The 22454-nt window shown below is 39.2% G+C and overlaps 1 protein-coding gene across 2 annotated transcripts in view; it reads right to left on the bottom strand.

Annotated features, from left to right (window-relative positions):
- Positions 1 to 22454, bottom strand: part of LOC102828499 (electrogenic sodium bicarbonate cotransporter 1-like) — a 522188-nt gene that overhangs the window by 467992 nt on the left and 31742 nt on the right. For both annotated transcript variants that reach the window (XM_006873779.1, XM_006873780.1), the window contains exon 2: positions 19279 to 19458. In XM_006873779.1, coding sequence (XP_006873841.1) covers positions 19279 to 19458 — 180 coding nt within the window. The remainder of the gene's footprint in view (positions 1 to 19278; positions 19459 to 22454) is intronic.

The raw sequence follows: 22454 nt of genomic DNA, 5'->3' as shown, positions 1-22454 counted from the left end.
TTTTTAAAGTGTTGAAGAGCAAAGATGTCAGCTTGAGGACTAAGGTGCGCCTGACCCAGGCCATGGTATTTTCAATAACCTCATATGCATGTGAAATCTGGACAGTGTATAAGGAAAACTGTAGAAGAATTGATGCTTTTGAGTTATGGTGTTGGAGGAGAATACTGAAAGTGCCATGGGCTGTCAAAAGAACCAATAGATCCATTTTGGAAGAAATGCAGCCAGAGTGTTCTTTGGAGGCCAAGATGGCCAAACTTCGTCTCTCATAATTCGGACATATTGTCAGAAGGGACCAGTCACTGGAGAAGGATATCATGTTTGCTAAGGTGGAGGGTCAGAGAAAAGAGGAAAATCCCCAATGACATAGATTGGCCAAGTGGCAGCATTGATGGGCTCAAGCGTGGCAACAGTAGTGAGGTTGGCTCAGGACTGGGTAGTGTCTTGTTCTGCTCTGCATAAGGTCACTATGAGTCTGTACCAACTTGATGGCACCTAACAACACCACTCTTGCTTTCCTTTAGCTGATAAGAATTATGTAACTGATTATGTCTCCCTTTTTGTCTTGGCTTCCAGGAAGCTCACAGACAAAATAAATCCAATTCCTGGTGTGGTAGTATATTATAGGATAATCACTGGACTGTGGCAGTTCAAACCAACCATCCATTCACTGAAAACCCTATACAGTGTCAGAATCGACTGGATGGCACCTAACAACAGTCTTCTGTATAGGATGTGTTCTCCCTAGTTGAACTTGATCTTTTACCCATATTTTAATATTTAGAAGATACTCAAACCCTTTTTTACAATATTGAAACTATGAACTAACTAACGGATCATTGAGCTCCAGGGGAACATACCAAACTAACTATCGTTGTTCTTGTCAAGTGCTGTCCAGTCAGTTCCAATGCATAGCAACCCTGTGTAGCGTTTACAAGGAGCAGCTGATAGGTTTGAAATGCCAACTTTATGGTTCCTTGTCTAGTGCTGATCCTACAGTGCCATGCCAAGAGTCCAACTATTAGGGGAGAAAAAAGCACCAATTTGGGGCACCCAAATCCTAACTATTTCTCTTAGTTCTCCCTGCCATCAAACAGTTAATTTAACCTTAATTTACCTTTATTTTCCCAGTGACGTAGAGATAATGGTTCTTTACAGAATTCTCAGAATCATTTATGTATGTTTTTTCAAGTACTATTTAAGGGCTAGCAAAGAGGTAAATGTTCAAGCAAGTAAAGATGTGCACAAACACATAGACTGAAGTGCAGCACTGAGGACCCCTGCAGGCAAACATGGAGGATGTGAAGTAGTGGGGGCCCAAAGCAGTCACCAGCCAAGGTGTACTAGAAAGCTCTAATAGGACTCTCTGGGAAAGAAGAGACATAATGGAAATGGAATGTAAACATGATGGAAATGTAACACAACCATCCACGTAATTCTTATCAGAGAAAAGAAAGCAGGCAAATTTGCTGCTTGACTTCTGGTCTACAGATTTGATTAGAGGGCAGCATGAATGACTTGTTCCCCATTAGCCTGTGAGCTGTACCCTAAACTTTCACCAGGGAGATCACATAAACAGCTGGTGAGTAACAAGGACCTGTAATATGGGAATCCAACATCTCTCCTGAGTTGAATGCATCGCCTGGTACATCCAAAAGTACTCATATACTATTAATGCAATTCAAAGAGGGGGATTAAAAAAAAAAAAAAAGCTAAATTTGGGCTAGAACCTAACAGCACTTAATAATAGACAAGGTGGGTGTTTCTCCATTTTTAGAATAATTTGCTGACTTATTCTAGAAGTTCAAATGCTGTCGCAGCATCTCTAAGTCTTTTATTGCCGAAAGCCATCCCTTCCCTAATACTGCGTGTCTGTGGATAAGAGGGAGATGGAAACTGCTAGAGGCTGATATGTTGGAAAGATGGGAAGGTAGGCACTGGGATTGAAAGTCATAGGTTCAAGGCCCAGTTCTTTTCGTTGCTAGTGTGTGAATGTGGTCAGGGTACTTGAAATGATAATGTTAATACAAGTATACATTGAGTCATATTGTTTACCAAAGCCCTTTGAAGGCATTATACCTCATTTCCTTCATAGCAATTCCGTATTTCATTTTACTTTATTTTACATATTAATTTTACAGATATCAAAAATTGAGATGACCACAGTGAAAAAAACAAACAAACAAATTTTTTGTTAGCTCTGGGTTCTGAACTCCAACTATGATTCCCAGGCTCCTAAGCCTGTACAACACTCCTCTGTAAACCTGTTTTCTTCATCTTTAAACTATGGCCATTAAGAGTGGATCAAATAAAAGCATGGAGGTAACAGTCCTTTATTTAGGCTGAAGTATGATACAAACATTAGGTTTTCCTACTCAACTCCAGGACTGGGCAGTGTTTTGTTCTGTTGTACATAGGGTCGCTATGAGTTGGTACCGACTTGATGGCACCTAACAACAACAACTACTACTTGCTAAGCAAGGACAAGAATTGCAAAAGGTGGAAAAAAAGTCACCTCAACATATTCTGAACTCAGAAAAGAAACAAAAGCCACAGCAACGAAGCTTTTTAAAAGACATCTGTGAAAATGAGTGAGTGCTGCAATAGAGCAGCCACGGCCAACTTGATGAGCAATGGGAAAGCCCGTTCAGCATCTACCCACGCCCTTCAGAAAGACACAACTGTCACCTAAACTGCTGGAATTACAAATACAGCAGAAGTTATTACACTGCTATGTTCATCCATTTCCAAGGCAACACACTTTCAGAGGAGTTTTCTCAAGGATTCAGTTGACTTTAGACCAATCAAGTGGAAAAAAACTATTCATAGCTGCAATTTGCTAATTCTGAATACACCAAGCTTTGGAGAAATGAATAATGGAACCTTCTGGGATTTGACTGCACCTTATCAAAGCTCCTCGTGCTCAGCCCAATTGCTCCGGTATTACAGTTTCATGATATTGTATAGAGAGAGCTGGACCATGAGTCTGGAATCCCTGTTCTTAGGCTGACTCCTCCAAAGCAGGATATATGACCTTACACAAGGTACTTGCCTATAGGAAACTTTGATTTTTATTTGTGAAAGAAATGATATGGGTTCTAGTTCCATAAAATGTTACGAAACAATTAAATATGTGTATGAAAAGTCCTTTATATGTTATATAGCACTGCACAGAAATAAAATGTTCTTCAACATATAGTCAACTCCCAAAATGCCCTTTGAACTACACACAGAGGGCCCAGACAAAACCTGCAACACCATGCAAAATAACTCCGACTGAAAAGTGCAACTTGCAACAAAGTGGGAAGGGAAGCAAAACGTGTGAAAGCATAAAAAGTGCTTGTAAAAATATATATTCTGTTTAGACAGTGAGGCCTTCCTGGGACCATTCCTGATTTCTTTTTAGGAAAAAAACACCAATTTCCTGACCGCAGTCTTAAAAAGTACAGTGAACCAAAAATATTAATATACTTAATACATAAAGGGTTCCAAATTCCTCTGGCTGAGTAAAATTTCCTTTTGCATCAGAACTTTCTCTGGCTATGATAGAAAAAGTTACCAAACCAAAACAAAGGTATAAAACATGGCGGGAAAGCACCATTCTACACTCTGTTAATATATGTAAAGCCAATTGAGAAGGAAGTCATGGAGTAGCAGTTGCAGGATTGAGGTTTCATGTCCTCTTGACCTTGTCATTTGATCCCCCTTCCCTTCCTCACATCATGTGAGTCACTAATAGAGAAGGTCTGTGTATGGTTTCAAGTCAACACTACGGAAACATTCACCAGGAAATGTATGCCCATCCACCACCCTGCTACACTTCCAAATTGTAGAGTCAGTATCCTACAGAGAAGACCTTAACTTCAAAGTAGAAAATGTATGGAGTCACCGGAAAAGGTAGGAATGCACCTCTCATGACAATGTAAAAAGAGTTTACTGACACTCATTAATGGTTCAAAAAGGATTGCTTTATTTGACACATAGATACAATAGCAAGCAATATTTGCAGAAAAGGAGGTAATAACATGTAGGCAGAAGCTGGGGGGTGGTTGAATATACAAAACAGCAATAGAGCAAAAATAGGAAGTCAGTAAGCAGAAAGTTCTATTTGAAGTCAGGTAAAAAACTGGTACTTTAACTTACTGTGTGCCTTAAATATAGATGTGTCATTGTGCATTTAGCATCCTGTATGTTTAGCTATTCACTTGAAATTGGTGTCTTTCATCTTCTCAGATATTAGCTAAAGATAAATAAATTATTTTCTAGGTCAAACTTTTCTCAAGAAAGAGGCCTTCCCTTATATGGCAGTGCTGATAACTTGTTCCAAACAAATGTATTCATACTGACCAGACTTCCTCCAGGTACAGAGTTATGTGTTTTGTTCTTTTTACTCACAGGGTTCTTCTTATCAGTCTTCACAATTTTTTTTTCCCTCACCCTTTATATCTCAGATTAAACATGACTTTCTCAGAGAAAAATTTCTTGATCTCCTTATTTTGGTCAAATCTTACCAATGATCTGATTTCATAGTACCGTAGATCACTTCATCACAGCATGAACCACCAGCACAATTTAACTTTATTTATAGGGGTATCTAACTAATAAGTGTTTCTCCCTAAAGATTATAAGTGCCCCAAGAGTAGGAAGTGTCTTAAATTTTGCTGACTATCTTATTCCAGCATGTAATACCATCCTTGGTACACAACAAGGCTTCACTAAATATTCTAGGTGAAGGGAGAGGTGGATGAATGAGTACTCTGTATTGAATAACTCTTCCATGATTTCATCTGTTCAGCATTAACAGATTGAAGGATTAAGGACTTTCTAGAGGAGAGAACTGATTGACATTTTGCAATATTTTCAAAACATAACTCTAAGAAGCAACCAAGATAACTAACCAAATTTCAAAACTTTAAAAATCAAAAAGTAAAAGAAAGAGAGAGTAGGCAAAGGGGGGGGGGGGGGGAAGGAAGAAGGGAGATGAAGAGGAAGCAAAGGAGGAAGTGAGGGAGGGCAGGAGAATGAGCAGATGATGGGTGGATGGATGGATGGGTAGGTAGGAAGATAGGGAGGTAACAGGTGTTAAGGTAAGATAAACAGTTTGATATTTTACTCAGAAAGAAAAACTGTATGTTCATAGCAAAGGCCAGCCATACTGTCCGTTTCATCTCATCATTTTGGACTACTTTAGTTATTTGTTGTTGTTGTTAAGTGCCGTCAAGTTGATTCCGACCCATAGTAACCCTGTATATGGTTTCCAAGGAGCAGCTGGTGAGCGTGAACCACTGACCTTGCAGTTCAAATGACTTTGCAGTCTGATGCATTAGCCCACAGCGCCACACCGGGACTTTAGTTATAGCTTGTTTTATTTACTTTCTCCAAAATTAAATGTAGTGAATTACAAAATCAGCACTAAAAGTGCATAAAATAAGACTTCTGGTTCTAAACTGTGATATCTGTATTTAACATGCAAAATTTCAAGGGAAAAATGGAAAGCCTTCTTCATAAATTCTTTATCACTCTGCAAGGAACTAAAAAGTCAAAAAAGTGTTAATACTGTCAATACAAAATGAATTTGGGTGTATACAATGTTTTCCATGTTATATTCACTCTACCATGAAGTTGTCAAAAACTTAATCTAATCTTTTTAATCATAACTCTAGTGCAATGGATAAGAGTCCAAGTATCCAGCAAACTAGCACTGCCACCTACTAATCATGTTGGGTGAGTCAATCACTTCTGTGAGTTTCCGTGTCCTCAAGCCCACAAAAGGAAATAAATCTAAACATCAGAGGGTTTTGATAAGAAAAACTAAGATCATTTTTTTTAGGCATTTGGCCTCAAGCTCAGCAAGAGCTTCTGGTTCAATAAATAGCACTTGTTATTTATTTAGAATATTATTATTATTAGAAATCTGTTATTAACAAAATTTAAATCATCTTATCAACAAATTTACTTTAATAACTTTTTTTACTTAGTTAGCTTTTTTAATTTATTTATTGAGAGAACACGCAAATAAATAGACACTCTGGTAGCGTAGTGGTTACAAATCAGGCTGCGAACTCCAAAGTCAGCAGTTTGAAACTACCTGCCGCTCCGCGGGAGAAAGATGAAGCTTTCTGCTCCCGTAAAGATTTACAGCCTCGGAAACCCTGTACAGGGTTGCTATGGGTCGGAACCAACTCGACGGCACATAACAACAACAACATAACAGACTAAAAGGAGCTCTGGTAGCATAGTGGTTACAAATTGGGCTGCTTACCTCAGGGTCAGCAGTTAAAAACTACCAGCTATTCTGCAGGAGAAAGATGAGGCTTTCTGTTCCCGTAAAGACTTACAGCCCTGGAAAGCCTGTACAGGTTCGCTATTCATGGCACATAACAACAACAGCATAAAAGACCAAGAAATCCTGGTGTGGCACTATAGGATAAGCACTTGACCATAAGGTCAGTCTGAACAAGTCTGGCAGTTCAAACTCGCCATCTGTACCTCGGAAACTTTATGCAGGGTCATTATAAGTTGGAACCGAGTTGAGGGCACTTAATAACTACAGCAAACAAATAACAGACTAAGAGGTTACTCAGCTTCACCAGCAAAAATGGCAAAGAGATTTCAGGTTTCATGAAGTGAAAACATATGACATTTTTTTTTTTACTATTTATAGAATTCGTAATGAAACTACTAAGTAATGGGGCCTTACGATTCAAGGCCTTGCACATGGAAAATTCTTCCCTTGCACGTGGAAAATCTATACTCAATTCCAGGAAAATCTATACGCAAATATACCTCTTAGACAGTACACTTCAGCTTACATCTCACTGATCAACACTAAGTCATAAGTGCACTCCTACCTGCAAGGGAATCTGGAAAATCAAGGTTTGCAACCGATACACTACTCTCCTGAACAAAAACTGGGGTTCTGTGCATAAGAAAGGAGTAGAGAACGGATACTAGGCCAACTAATACACAGAATATTCCAAAGTTGATTGCCAAGATCCTTCTAAAGGTATGCTTTGGCAGAAACATCTCAACTTTTTCACCATCTGCAATGGTCCATTCCTGAATGAAAGTGCAGTGAGATGTGAGTCGCTCCCTACCTCCATGCTCCATCTCCAAGGCATACTCCTGGCTCTGTCAAGATGCAACTCAAGTGATATTTCCTCTGTGAGGATTTCTCTGCCTCTCCCAGTCAAGCTTAGCCACTCACCTTTAAGTTCCCATAGCACCTGGTGCATAAATACACAACTCCACTGTAGCAATCATCACACGCTCTTCTATTTCTCTGATTTTGAGTTATTTTGTATTAACTGACTTGCAGTACACTACATTGAAGGCTTAGGGATCTGGTACCTCTCTCTTATCCCCATTACAGTGGTAAGCAGGGTGGCTGCCCAAGTGCCATGAATAACGATGCCAAACAAACAGATCATGTCTCTGTGAGACTATGCATTAGGTTTGGCTTTCTCGACAAAAAGAAGAATCAAAAAAGCAATTATATTAGTTTATTTCCTCTTGGGAGAACCAAGGAGAAAGGGGAAGTCACTGTTTCCTAAATAAAAGACTGAGAAAACAGTTTTCCACTTAATAGAAAGATAAAGTAATAAAAAAGTGACAAAAATAAATAAAAATTGACCACATGCTCAAAAAAATCGCACAATTGCCTAAAAGCCAAATTATAATTGTGAATGTGCTGGCATTTGGAACTAAGTTCAGGATTTCAAGAAACCTAGTCACTTTCCTATGAACACCAATCAGAAATGTCAACAAGCAGCTTTTGATTTAACTACGATTGTCACAGTATATAAGAATGAACTAACATATGGTGTTTTTGAAATAAACTACTAACCACATCCAATGGTTTCAATTAAAGAATGTTCATTGCTTACAAAACTTCCCCTAGACCCAGCTGTCTTCCTAAAAAGTCACAGTGTCTCACTCTGAATTCCCACTGTCATCAGGCAGGTTACCAAATGACCAGCTTTGGATTTGGTGTGGCCACTCAGGGTAGCTCTTTGGTAAAAATTCAATATTTTAGTAGTTTTGCCTTATGGCTAAAGAAAGTATAGGGGTAATCTCCTATTGTTGTTGTTGTTAAGTGCTGTTGAGTCAACTCCGACCCATAGCGACCCTGTATAGGGTTTCCGAGGAGCAGCCGGTGAGCTTGAACCGCCAACCTTGCAGTTTAAACAGCTTTGCAGTCTGGTGCATTAACCCACAGTGCCACACCAGGACTCCAATCTCCTATAAGGAGTATAAATAAAATGAATGACAGTGTTATATTATATGGCTTACCCAAAGATTAGGAAATAATTTAAAAGAATTTTAGTGTATCCAGAAGCCAGAAAATAACTAGCATAGGTATAGAGCAGGCTCCAAGTTCTCTGCAGGAAGAGCATCTTGTAGAAATGTTTCTAAATTAATATGAAGAAGTAATGTAAATAACAGAATGAAAGGAAGCTTGTTAGGATACCACTATAATCACTTGATAGATCCTGGTGAAAAGACGATCCTTAGAGGTCATTAAAGAAAAAGCAGATAGAGACCACCAAGACTGATGTCAGCAGAACATTTAGAGATCTGGTTTGACTACATCATGGGTTCTATCTTGAGGGAGAAGTCACAGGGTGGTGCAAACAGCTAAGCGCTCAGCAGCTAACCAAATGGGTGGATTGTCCCAAGTTCACCCAGAGGTGACTGAGAAGAACAGCCTGGCAACCTGCCTCTGAAAACCCTACGCAGCACAGGCCCATTCTAACATACATGGGGTCTCCATAGTCAGAACTGACTCAATAGCAACTGCACTGGTATTCTGAGGGGTGAGATACTGGCCTTTGCCACACACTCAGTGATTTTTCTGTTGTTCCTCAGTCTCTTGTTTTCCATAGCAATGACCCTCCACTTCCTCCCCTGATTCTCCAGAATAAGCCATCTCCTCTCTCTCTTCTTACCCTCAGCATCATTTCTGTGTTCTCTCCATGAATGGCCAAAATATAGAATTCTATAGCATTTTTTTAAACTCAACTGTAATTTTAAAATAAAAACATTGTCCAGGTTGACTTTTCATCTGATATGTTACCATTGATTGACTGACTTTTCATTAAAAATTGTATATGCAGTTTCTAGAAAAACTAAAGTACCCTACTGCCACTCAGGAGTCCTGGTATAGTACTGTAGGATAAACACTGAACTGCTAACCACAAGGTCAGCAGTTCAAACCTACCAGTCAATCCTTGGAAACTTAATACAGAATTGTGAGTCAGAACCAATTCAATGGCATTTAAAAGCTGCCACTCAGCCACAGAACTCAGCAGTGTGCACTTCCCCCACCACTACCACTACTCCCTCCCCCCCACTAACAAGAGCAAATCTCTACCTTTTCTGCCTTTAAATAAATGCACACAATGAATATCTTACCATTATACACTCCGCTTATATGATTTTTACAAACTTCAGAGAGACTCATACAATAACAGGACATAAGGAGATTAGTAATGAGGAATCATTAGAAGTTTTTCAGTTTCACTTTAATTAAGGAGACACTAGATCAAACTAGCATTTTAAATGTCTGGCAACTTTGTCTGAAATAATTCTCTTCTATTTCAAGGAAGAAATTTTGAGAAATATCCCTTAGGGGTGATCCATCTTCAGGACTAAGGGGAATCTTAGGGGTAGCAAGCTACCATAACAAAAGGAGCTCAGGGGAGAGGAAGTTTGACCCCACCACACTAGAAATTTTTTAATTAGAATACACCCATCAAGGAAATAGGGGAACTTCATGTGGAGAGGAGACACTTAACTTGAAATGAGAATTCTATCATTTTAGGGGAGTGAGGTTTTCTTTATTCAATTTTGTAAAATCAGGTGCCCAACCCAGTAGACACGGGCAGACTCAAGGCATGGCAGACTTGCAAAGAGTTTTATTCCCCTGTCTCAAAAAACCCCTCCTCCAGTTCCCCTTTTACTAGGCACTATGGGGTTTACAGAGTCCTGATGTGGCGCTAGGAGTTAATGCGCCAGACAGCAAAGCCATTTGAACTGCAAGGTCGGTGTTTCCAGCTCACCAGCGGCTCCTCAGAAACCCTATACAGGGTCTCTATGGGTCAGAATAGACAACGGCACTTAAAAACAACAACAAGGTGATGTTTGGGGTGATGTTTATAAACTCCTTTGTTGTTGTTGTTGTTAAATGCCTTTGAGTTGGTTCTGACCCATAACAACCTTGTACAGGATTTCTGAGGAGCAGCTGGTGAACTTGAACTGCCGACCTTGCAGTTTAAATGGCTCTGCAGTTTGGCTCATTAACCCACAGCACCACACCAGGACTCTGTAAACCCCATTTGCTGTTGTTAGGTGCCATTGAGTTGGTATTGACTCATAGCAACCTTATGTGCAGCAGAATGGAACACTGCCTGATCCTGGGCCAACCTCACTACTGTTGCCATGCTTCGATCCATCAATGCTGACACTTGGCTAGTCCATCTCGTTGGGGGTCTTCCTCTTTTTCTCTGACCATCCACCTTACCAAACATGATATCCTTCTCTAGCAACTGCTCCCTCCTGACAATATGTCCGAAGTATGAGAGATGAAGTTTGGCCATCTTGGCTTCCAAGGAGCACTCTGGCTGCACTTCTTTCAAAATGGATCTATTGGTTCTTTTGGCAGCCCATGGCACTTTCAATATTTTCCTCCAACACCATAACTCAAAAGCACCAATTCTTCTACAGTCTTCCTTATTCACTGTCCAGCTTTTGCATGCATATGAGGCTATTGAAAATATCATGGCTTGGGTCAGGCTCACCTTAGTCCTCAAGCTGACATCTTTGCTTTTCAACACTTTAGAAAGGTCTCATGCAGCAAATTTGCCTAATGCAATACATTGTTTGATTTCTTGACTGCTTCTTCCCTGAGTGTTGATAATTGATCCAAGAAGAATGAAGTCCTTGACAACTTGACAAACTTCAACACCACTCATCTGTCAGTTTGTTGTACTGTGGTGGTTTGTGAGTTGCTGTGATTCTGAAAGCTATGTCACTGGTATTTTAAATACCAGCAGGGCCACCCATGGTGGACCGGTTTCAGATGAGCTTCTAGACAAAGACGGACTAGGAAGAAGGACGCACAAACTACTTCTGAATATTTAGTCATTGAAAACCTTATGAATAGTAAACCCCATTGTTGTTGTTGTTGTTGTTATGTGCCATCTAGTCTGCTCCGACCCATAGCGACCCTGGATAGGGTTTCCGAGGAGCAGCTAGTGAGCATGAACAGCCAACCTTGCAGTTCAAATGGCTTTGCAGTCTGGCGCATTAACCCAAAGCACCACACCAGGACTCCACCCATAGTACCTAGCAAAAGGCGAACTGGAGGAGGGGTTTTTTCGAGACAGGGGAATAAAACTCTTTGCCAGCCAACCATGCCTTGTGTCTGCCCATGTCTACTGGGTTGGGCACCTGATTTTTTGCAAAATCAAATAAAGAAAACCTCACTCCCCTTAAAATGAGTACAGATTGGATTTCTTGAGCTTTTGCCGGTATCGACAACGTTTCTCACAAAGCCAAGGGCGGAAAACCCAAATAAGAAGATGTTGCCTTGGGAATCCAAAAGCAGGGGCAGATCTAAGTGGCAATTTGAAGGAAAAACTAAAAGAAAATTGTAAATGGCAAGTTTTGCAAGAAAAAGTAAATGGAAGTACAAGGATAATTGAGATTCTGAGATTTTCAGTGTATAGGTGACCAAGATAAATGGAAACTTCATGCTCACAACACCTACATCAAAGTGTGATGAAATGTCAAGTAACACTCCCCATCCATGGGAACGTTATTAAAAGAACCCAACATTCCTGTGTCTAGAGTGTAGTCACAGATGAATTCCAGACAATGTATTTATAGAGTAGACCCCTGGTCTCTTCCCCCAACTATTCTGTGCCAACAGCTTACAGTAAGAAAGTTCTTCATTTAAATCTCTAGTATTAACAATCTATATAATAGTCCTTTAAGAGTTATTTCCTTCTATAAGATAAACTTCTTAGGCAGAAAGTTATTTTTTAAATCCTTGCAAATACCTTCCATTCTTTTATCATGTGTGCACATGCACTTACACACAACACACGAACACACATGTATATTGACATACTCAAGCTTCCTGCTTTATAAACTTGAACTCCAAAATACAAAATATATCCTACCTACCTATTAGATGCTAATGCATGCGTGTAATACCCCATTCATTTCTTTGTAGTTTACTTCAGGTCTGAAATTATACCCATTAATCTGGTTTCCCCCATTCTCTAACCCAAATTAACATTTCTTTTTAGCCCTGTGTCCTAGGAGCAGAGTGGAACCCTCTGAGGCCTCTTGAATGCATGAGTCACTATAAATAGCAACAACATCAACTCTCCCATGACACATGTAAACACAGTATTCATAACATCTCATGGCATGATAAAATGGAATCATTACTGAATAGTTAGTGGCAACAAGGATTGACACCCTTACATAGTACATAAATTGCCATAGGGATGGAGGGTGGCTATTTCTAGGTGACTTAAGAGAACTGTATTTCAGAAACTCAAATTTCTTCAGAGATTTATAATACTTAACTGGCTAAAGACAGAAGCACCATGACACAATCCTCTTGCATTCATGAACATCACAGAGAAATAAAAAGCAATACTTATGCCACACAAAACACAACATTGTTGAGCCAACCTACTGCTATCAAAAACACAAGTTTCCAAGCAATTTTCCTTTCTGCATAGCACTGACTTCAAATTGCTGACTTGTCCCACCCAAAAGCTGTTCTGAACCCTACTGATTTCAGAGCCAGAAAAAAAAAAAAAAAAAATCCTTCTCATGAAAAAGAGAATGAGCCATTTGCTAGCACCATCCATCCTTAGAATGCATACTGCAAGGGCCCAGAACTAGAGATTGCAACTGTTGACTAAATTCAAGGACACATTAGTAAGCAGAGCTTCTTGCCTGTGGCAGTATTCCACACAAAGGAACAGCACAATAGATATCACCTCTGCCCTTTAAAGTTCTTGATTTCTTGATCCTCCCACCTGCCAACTAGCATCCAGAGTGATACTCACTGGCTAAGAGACTGGGTTTAGGGTGTTTCTCCCAAAGATGCCAGGAGCCAAGCTGACAGCTATTGCAAAGGAATTTGTGACCAAAAAAAAAAAAAAAAAATGCCAGAAGTGTTTCTAGGATGATGATTAGTGTTCATACAGGAAATGATCACTACAAAGTTTTGGCCTGAAGTTTTCGACATTACCTGAAGTCATGTAAGCAAAAAGATGAGCACGAAGAAGGTGTTCTGAGTAACTATAAAATAATATTTGCTAACCTTTGAGCAATTACTATGTACCAGAGGTAGTGCTTTACATAAATTAGCTCATTAGATCTCAGTCCTGTCTTTACGGGAGCACAAAAAGATCAAGTAGTTACGTGATCAAGTAGTTACAAGATTACGCTGCTGGTATGAGTTGGGATTCAAGTTCAAGTAACGTGGCTCAAATCTGTGCTCTTAACCACTGTGATACACTGTCTTTTTAGTATCACAAGTGGTCCCTTCTGAAAAAGCCAACTTTTTTAGCTTTAAATTATTGTTTTAATATAATGAGCTTTTGTTCCCAGACCTTAAGATAAAGTACTTCCTCTTATTTATAGAAGATGAAAAACACAGAGGAGGATGAAAGAAGTAAAGTTCAGCTGTTGTGTTTTTGCTTTGCTTTCATTTGGTTTTGAACAGAATCTATATTATTTCACATGCATTCCGAAGATTCCCTTCTCTCCTGTACATGGACTCATTTTTCTGGCAAATTATTTCAATCTTACTTTATAATACCAAAATTAAATGTCTTGTTGGAAAACATCTTTAAAAATCAAGAAAGAGTCAAAATGTACCCAAGAAGTATGAGGTCAAGTGGGGGCAGGGCACAGGGGATGTGCACTGGGAAAAGGGGAAGTCAAAGGCCAAAACACCAAGTATTCTTGGCTCTTATGAAAAGCTACTCTGTTCATTTACCCGGAAGCGCCAAACAAAAGCAAGTGCCCATTGCTCTGTTTCAGCTTCCTGAATATAACTGGATCACCAACTGGCATCCATTGTTTCATGTCCATAGAACAATGTTCACTAGCATAAATCTGTCAGGCCTGGTACACATCCAAGAGTTCAAGAAAGAGTGCCACAGGACTGAAGGAGGGTCTGTATGCACATACCTAGAGATGGGATTTCACAAGGGAAAAGATGTGGATGAGAGGCAGTTAAGCACTTCCAAGTACTAGTGCATGTTTCAAGCTTACCAAGAAATATTTTACATATGCAATCAATATGAAGAGCAGGATGCTATGTTTGTAGCTGTGTTTCCTAAAATTTGATACATCTTGAGGGTCTCTACAGTCACAACATGACCTATAAGTCTCCCATATGTATCCCAAGACACTAACAAAATAAGAAGTACAGAGACCAAAACCAACTATGGTAGAAAGCTGTACCGTGTTTCCACCTTCCCCTCACTTTCTGGGCACCCCTCAGATGATGGCAGCTGCTAACTCAGAGGGAAAAAAAAGTGCACGGTGGAGGAGGTAAAAGGATTATTTTTAAGAAAGAGCACAATCTAACTTTTCTCTCCACCACCCACTCCACACCACCTCCTCATTCCCTTGTCTCTCCTGCTTGCTCCTCCATTTCACTTTTCTTCCCCAGCCTCTCTCTCCCCATTCTTCCACAGTTCTCCCAATCATTTCCTCTCCTGTGTCCCAAGGGGAGCCACCAGTTCTGACAGCACACTGAGAAGAGCTTGTCCAAAGGCTTGAAGCCACTGCTGAGTTCAGAGAGGGAACTGAAGATAGTCAGTTTCATCCTCAAAGCTCCAAATGTGTACGAATCAAAACTTACATTTCTGAAAACCTTGTCTTGGTCCTAGTGTCATGGATAAAACAAAAAGCATCCTTGTTATAAGCTAAATGAACCTGTTAATTATGTTATCATCCTGATGTAACTAAATACTGAAAGATCTTTGGCTCATGTCTTCTTATAAATGCCCTTATCTATTCAATTCTATGCCTCTTCAATGTGACTTCTGAAGCAGAGATCTCTGAGTTCTGTGGAGAATTGTGAATGCTTTAAATATCCATGGTGAAGCCACGTGCCCTGCAGATCAACAGGCAACTCAACATACTCTATAGAATCATTGACCCAAACCAAAACACCATTTTGGAAACAGTTAAAATAATGAAGTCCTTTCCAAAGTAAAATAATCAAAATTTATGTGGTGAGGGAGGGAAATAGGTAGGAGAAATACAAAGGTGATGTGCAAGGTTTAAAAACAAGAAAATCAGTTGAATCTTTACGCAGAATGTGGAAAATATTTAAGTTAATAGAAACAATGCTTTTTGCTATTGATAAGTACCATGGAGTCAATTCCAACTCATACTGACCCTGTATAGGGTTTCCGAGGCTTTAAATCTTTACGGGAGCCGAAGGACATGAAAAATTAATGTGTGTGGACAAGAGTGAACAAGGAGAAAGTAGCACAAAGTAAGATTAAAGAGACATTATGGACCATAATACAAAATTGATACTTTATGATGATCAGTTTTGTATCTCCAAGGAAAGTTTTAGAAAAGGAAAGCTGTTTGTCCAAGAAAGACATGGTGAAATGCAGAAAATAGCAGTAAGACCGGAATTCAGCAGATAGATTTAAAACATATTTTAAAGATCATAAGCAGAACTTGGGATCTTAACTATAGAAGCAGCGACACTAGAGATGGAGGCAGAGGTGATGGCAGAGAGAGAGAGAGGAGTAGAGGACTCCAGACTCAGGAAAAGAGAAAGGCTGTGTGCTGGTGGCCAGGAGACTGACTTGCAAAATGTGCCCTTTGGTTGTTTAAATGATTATATATCCCTGTATGTTTTTGTGTACATAAAAAAAAAAAAGAGGGGGAGGCGGGGGATACAGGCAAATACTGTTAGTTGATGGTGCAGGGAGGGGATTGTAATCATTGCATTCAAACAAAATACTACTGGTGGAGTGCAAAACCAATATTCTTCCATGTAAACTATTACTCAATTCACAATAAAAGGATTAAACACACACATACACATTTTAGATGTAGGATAAACTGAGGTCATTGATAGACTGCATGTGGGATCAAAGAGCAAAGAAAGAAGCAACAATGACTCTCAGCAAGTTACTTCATTTATACATTGCTTTGGAAATTACAGCATTATACAACGCCCTGGCAGACACATGTGGGAATCTGGTCTATGTGACATAGTATGTCTACAGGCATAAGTAAATCAAACACTAGATACAAGAAAACCAGAAACTGTATGTGATTGACCTTGAGAAACAATAACAGTACACCTGAAATTCTTTCCCATAAGAATCTTACTGTTATGTTGGTGCCCCATACTATAGATTCAGCATTTCTCTATATCTAGGTACAACAATTCTGACATTTAAAGAGAACTGCAACAGATAACCAGTTACCAAGCCATGTAAGTCATGGAGGAGGATTTTTATGTCAAATGGGATGCCTTATGTCAGATATGTCAGAAGCATGTTATAGCATAACTTACTGACTACGGGGGGGAGGGGGAGAATCAACTACCAAATGCAAATTTACAAATAATCTCATTATGATTATTGGAAATGTCCTTCACTTTCTCTCCATAATCTACAACACAGAAGTCTAGTGCACAACATAATACAATACAGCATGTCCCATGGAAGAAAATAATCAATTTTATTGTTGCTTTTGCATATTATACTCAAACTGATCCCCACATGTCAAAGAAAGTAACACTACCCCAATGCTGACACACATTTAGTCTCAATGCCTTTCTGATCTGTTCATTCCTTATTACCTGGGAGACAGAAAGAAAGAGAAAGACAGAACAGTAACACTAAAGAGAACAGACTGACAACAAATCAACCAAATTAGACCCAAAGTGCAGCATGTGCCCAAAAACAAAGCTCAGCAGGCAGGAGGATCAGACAAAGACAAATGGAAATGGGGCTACAGGGAGGAAGCACAAAAAAAGGCTGCCACATATTGTGGGGATTGCAATCAATGTCATGAAACAAAATGGATATCAATTGTTAAATGTTTTATTAACTCTGTAAACTTTCACCCAACCACAAAAAAAAAAAAAAAAAAAGAAAGAAAGAAAAAGAGAGAGGGTGTACACACACACTAGGGAGGGCACCCCTTGGATTGTGGTTTGTTGTTGTTTTTAAGTGCCCTTTAATCTGTTCCAACCCATAGCAACCCTGGATAGGGTTTCCAAGGAGCACCTGGTGAGCTTGAACCACTGACTTTGTGGTTCAAACTGTCCTATAAGTTCAGTGCCTTAACCAACAATGCCAAAACAGATCATAAACCAAGATTAACAGTAGTAATTTATCTGGAAGTGAATGTTATCTTTGTTCCTCCATACAATTAGATGTAACCTTTTTATCTACATTTCAAGGACTTCGTTCAAAACAGTTTCCATTATATTAGTTAATATGTGAAGGATCACTTTCAGAAAGGAATTCCCCAAACATTCCCAAGAAAAGTACTTAACTTTAGTCTCTCACCTTCAAATTTTCTCTAAGTCTTCTATTTATTCCAACATTTTTAAATTTAGTAGTCTACCTCCAAACACTCCACAAACCTTTTTTCCTTAATTCAATCTGCATTGTTCCTCTCAGTATAGTACTTCTCAGCTTTTCGAACAGCTGTTCAGTTCTATTTGTGAGAATATAAAAGGTCTCTGGTAGTGAAGTGGTTACAAATTGGGCTGCGAACCTCAAGGTCAGCAGTTTGAAACTACCAGCTGTTCCACAGGAGAAAGAGGAGGCTTTCTGCTCCTGTAAAGATTTACAGCCTCGGGAACCCTGTACAGGGTCGGAACCGACTCCACGGCACACAGCCACCACCACTGCCCTTCAACCCTCTTTAATTTAACTCTGCAAATTCACTTTTCAACACCTCTAGCTGTTTATTCTAATTTGGCTTGTCATCACCGGCAATGACTGAATTCGATCTTTATCTGAGCCACCTATAATGCATTTTATTTCAGGTTCTGTGTTTCTGAAACTGTAGCAATGAGACAAAGAATGTGCAGATCTCTGCCAACAGAACAAGCTGTCACTATGCAGCTCACTCTTGCTGGGGAATCTCCCAAAATTGGCATGTGTTTCTACAGCTTCTCCGTCTTACTGTGTATCTTCTGTCTCCCTTCAGCCATAGGCTACCTAAATATAGACAAATATCCTCCACATGAAAATAAACAAAAAAAGCAATATACATATGCACCAAAACATACAGTTTACCCTATCACTCAAATCCAAGGGTGTTTTCTGATTTCCTAGTATTCTGTTTTTTAATAACATTTTAATCTAATATATGGAATCCTGGTGTGGTGTTGTAGGTGGGTTAATGTTCTAGACTGCAAAGTCGGTTTGAACTGCAAGGTCAGTGGTTCAAGTTCACCAACAGCTCCTCGGAAAGCCTATACAGGGTCACTATGAGTTGGAATCAACTCAGAGAAACTTAACAACAACAATATATTAAAATGTTTCAGAGCTGTATCACTCTAGTCTCTTCTCTGATAGACAGGATGCTTTCCACTATTCCCATTGGGATCATCAACCAGGTCCACAACCTGATTAAGTGTCACCTATGACCGCGACATTTGGAAAACTATATAAACACATTCTTCTCTTGACCCTGGGTGGTGCAAATAATTAAATATTCAACCACTAGCCAAAAGGTTGGCAGCTCAAACTCACCCACAGACATTTCAAAAAAAAACCTGGCAATCTGCTTCTGAAATGTCATGGCCTTGGAAACCCTATGGAGCAATTGTACTGTTCATACATGGGGTCACATGAGTTGGAATCAACTTGCTGGAAACTAACAACATCGTCATTTACCATCTCAAGAGACCTGATTTCCAAGCACCAACAATCCAAAAACTGTCCTTCAATGGTCTTCCTGTTACTACTGAGCACTGTAGCTCAATGCAGAATAACATTATCTATTTCACTAGTAAACATTTAGAATATATAATCAACTAAACATGGTCACAAGCTTTTCTGATTTACTCAGAATCCTACAGATGACCTTCTAGATCCACCTGCTGGTACTATAAAAGTTACTCTTTTAGAACTGACCATCACAGTTTTATTATGTCCTTCCCCACTTAGCCATAAGAACCTAAAAGTGTTTTCCCAAAGATGTGGGAGTGAGGCAGAGAGGCACCAACACCCAGAGAGTACTCACTGAGAGGTTTTAATATGCTGCTGCTTGATTCATCAGCATTTTCCACATCCGATTTGTCCGAGTAGTTCTCAGAGATTCTTTCCTTTTCCTTCTTTTCTTTGTGCCCTGTCTTTCTCTTGTGACGTCTCCTTCTCCTATAGCTCTTCGGCACATGGACTCCAATGTAGATGGTGTGGTGGCCTACGGAAGGTACACAAATCACCAGTCATTGCAGATCGCATTCTCACTGCATAAAAATTACACAAGCTCTACAGGTCAGAAGAAAATGTCTGTAAATTCAACATTACCATTCTATATTTGACAATTAAATTCAAACTGGAAAAATAAAACTTCTTCCCAATATTCAGGTGGTGTTGTTGTTAAGTGCTGTGGTAGCTACAATATAATTCCTGGTAGAGTGCTGTAGGATAAGCACTGGAATGCTAATGCAAAGTCAGCGGTTCAAATGCACAAGTCCTTCTTCAGAAACCCTATACAGGGTCACTATGAGTCGGAATGAACTCAATAGCACTTAACAACAACAACATAGTATAATTAATTCAATCAGTTGGCTGTCACTAGGATTCCACGGGTGTGCATTCTAGTGCTATCCAGATAGATCGTTTTATATACGAGGGGATTTCAAAAGTACATGGGAAAATCCCATTATCTGTTAATTCCACTTTTTCCACAAAATCCTGATATCCCCTCATGTGTATGTGTAGTTTCATTTATTTTGTTGTTTTTGAAAATAGTAACAGGAAAACATAACACTGATTTGAGTTTCTACATGTACCATTTAGCAACACTGATTACATTCTTTAAACTGTGTAACTATTCTGCTCTCCTTTTCTAAATTGCCCCACCCCCATTAAATCATTGCCACTACCGTTCCTATCTAATTTAGTTGCTGTTATCAATTCAAAGCCATATAAATAGTTCTTAAAAGGCCCTAACGCTTGAGGCAGGGATTTTTCACTAGTTAGACTAAACTATTTTTCACTTTTAAAAAAAGAACTCTGGGAATATTTTTGGTTTAATGTTTGAAGATTATCTCCTGGGTTCGTCCATCTTTCATGGCTACAGGCAGTCTGGAGTCCATGAGGATTTGAAATTTTGTTCTGCATTTTGATTACTATTCTTCTAAGACACCTTTGATCAAAATAATAGCCAGGCACCATCGTGGTCTCATGACAAAGGAGGCAGTTGTTCAAGGAGACAATTGGCCATCCATTCCATATCCTCTTCCTATACTTAGAAATATCAAATCATATGAACTGGAAGAGTAAAGTCCATGATTCTGATCAGACCTCTACTATCAATTAGTTATGACCTTAAGCTTGTCCTTTAACCTTTTTAGGCCTCAACCTCATTTATATAATGAAAGACTTAAATTAAGTAATCCTTAAAGGTGCTTTCATTTCTAACCTTCCATGAATCTATGATTATACTGAAAAGGGAGCTGGAAAAGCAGTTCTTAGAGCTGCAAAAATAAAGATCTAAGTAACTCAAAGTTCAAAAAGTCATTCTGCTGGGATAAGATTTTACACTGAAACTCATTTTTTACCCAGTAAGCAGAATAGAAACTCAGAACTGGGACAAACTGAGAAAAATTAAACATAGTTGGAGAGAAGATTTTAGAAATACTCAAATGTTCACACTAGGAAACAGCTAAAATGAATGTCAGCTACAGTGCCATTCTCGTTTTTCTTTTTTAGTTTCCGAAACTTTCTAAAAATTGGTTGTTGCAATGACAAAAATAAACCCAGCATAGCAAAAATTGCCTTGAAGAGAAGGGCAAAAAGGAAAAAAAAGACTGTAAAATGCTTTCAGTTCTCTAGATAGAAGGAGCTGCAAAACTGACAAATAGTATTATTTTTACAAAATCTGATAAGAGAGAATAAAAAAGGAACTCAAAGTTCCACATCATTTTTTTTTCCCAACTGAGGAAACTTTTACTTTCACTTTTTACACAATATGACTTCTGAATGTGGGAACCACCATTTCCAAAGTAATGTGAACAATTTTTTTAACTGCAAGTTAGATTAGATGATCTTATCTATCTGGTTTCATTTTCCATTACATTTCTCGAATGATAACACCTTGATGACAATTTTTAAATGCCACACACTCTATAAAATACCCACATGCAAAACACATACGTACAACACGTCTAGTATAAAATGCTATGAATTATTTTCCACAAGCACAATGAAAACACCCTAATTTACAGAGCTATTTCCTTAAATTTTCATGGTTAAAAGAATTATACGCTCTTTCAAGAAAGAAGTTGCAACTATGGAATGTCCAATCCTTAGTGAATGGGAAATACAGAGGAAGTGGCTCACAGATAGAATTCTCAACTTCCATACAGGAAATCAACAGTAATTAACAAGAACAACAACAACAACATACAGGAAATCCAGAGTCCTGGTGTGGTGCTGTGTAATAAATATAATAAGCACTGGACAGCTAACCCTAAGGTCTGTGGTTCAAGCCCACCAGCCACTCCTTGAAAACCCTATACAAGGTTGTTATGAGTCAGAAATGACGTAACAGCACTTAACCACAACATACAGAGATCTATGTTGTTTCTGGCCAATGCCCCTCAAGTTCAGCAACCACCTGTCTATCAGAGGAGACTTTAATGTTGCTATGATAATGACCAGATACCAACAGAACTTCTATTAGGAACCTGTATTTGGAAGAAAAGCCTGGTGGCCTCTCAGTGCTTCCAAAAACTCAGCCAATTAAAGAAAAAAAAAACAAAACAAAAAAACATTAACTGCTACAAAGGCAAGAAGTGACTGGCTTACAAGCTTTCAAAAAGGAACCTAGATCCAGAGGGCATGGAGGAAAGTAGAATTTCCACTGAGTAGTATCCAATCTGTCTAGGTGGGGCTGATGAAAGGAAATGCGGGCAGATCTCTTGTGATACAATAGTGACTAATTGTTATCAGGACTGATTGTGAGGGTTGAAAATGTAAAGGTAGATGTTTTGTAGCAAGGAGGGGAGTGATTAACTTTGCAGTCCAGGAGCAGAGGTCCCTGGGACCATCAAGGGAGAAAAACGGAGAGCAAGACCCTACCCAGAGAATCAGTGACGCCAGAGATGGAGGCTGAAACGATGATGTGGAGAGACGGAGCAGCTGGGGACTTTAGACCCAGAGAGTGAGAGGGGCTGTATGCTGATGACC

Source organism: Chrysochloris asiatica, unplaced genomic scaffold, assembly GCF_000296735.1.
Source record: "Chrysochloris asiatica unplaced genomic scaffold, ChrAsi1.0 scaffold00254, whole genome shotgun sequence".
NCBI lineage: Eukaryota > Metazoa > Chordata > Mammalia > Afrosoricida > Chrysochloridae > Chrysochloris > Chrysochloris asiatica.
Note: the sequence above shows the minus strand (reverse complement) of the source record. Positions and strands in the feature narration are given on the sequence as shown.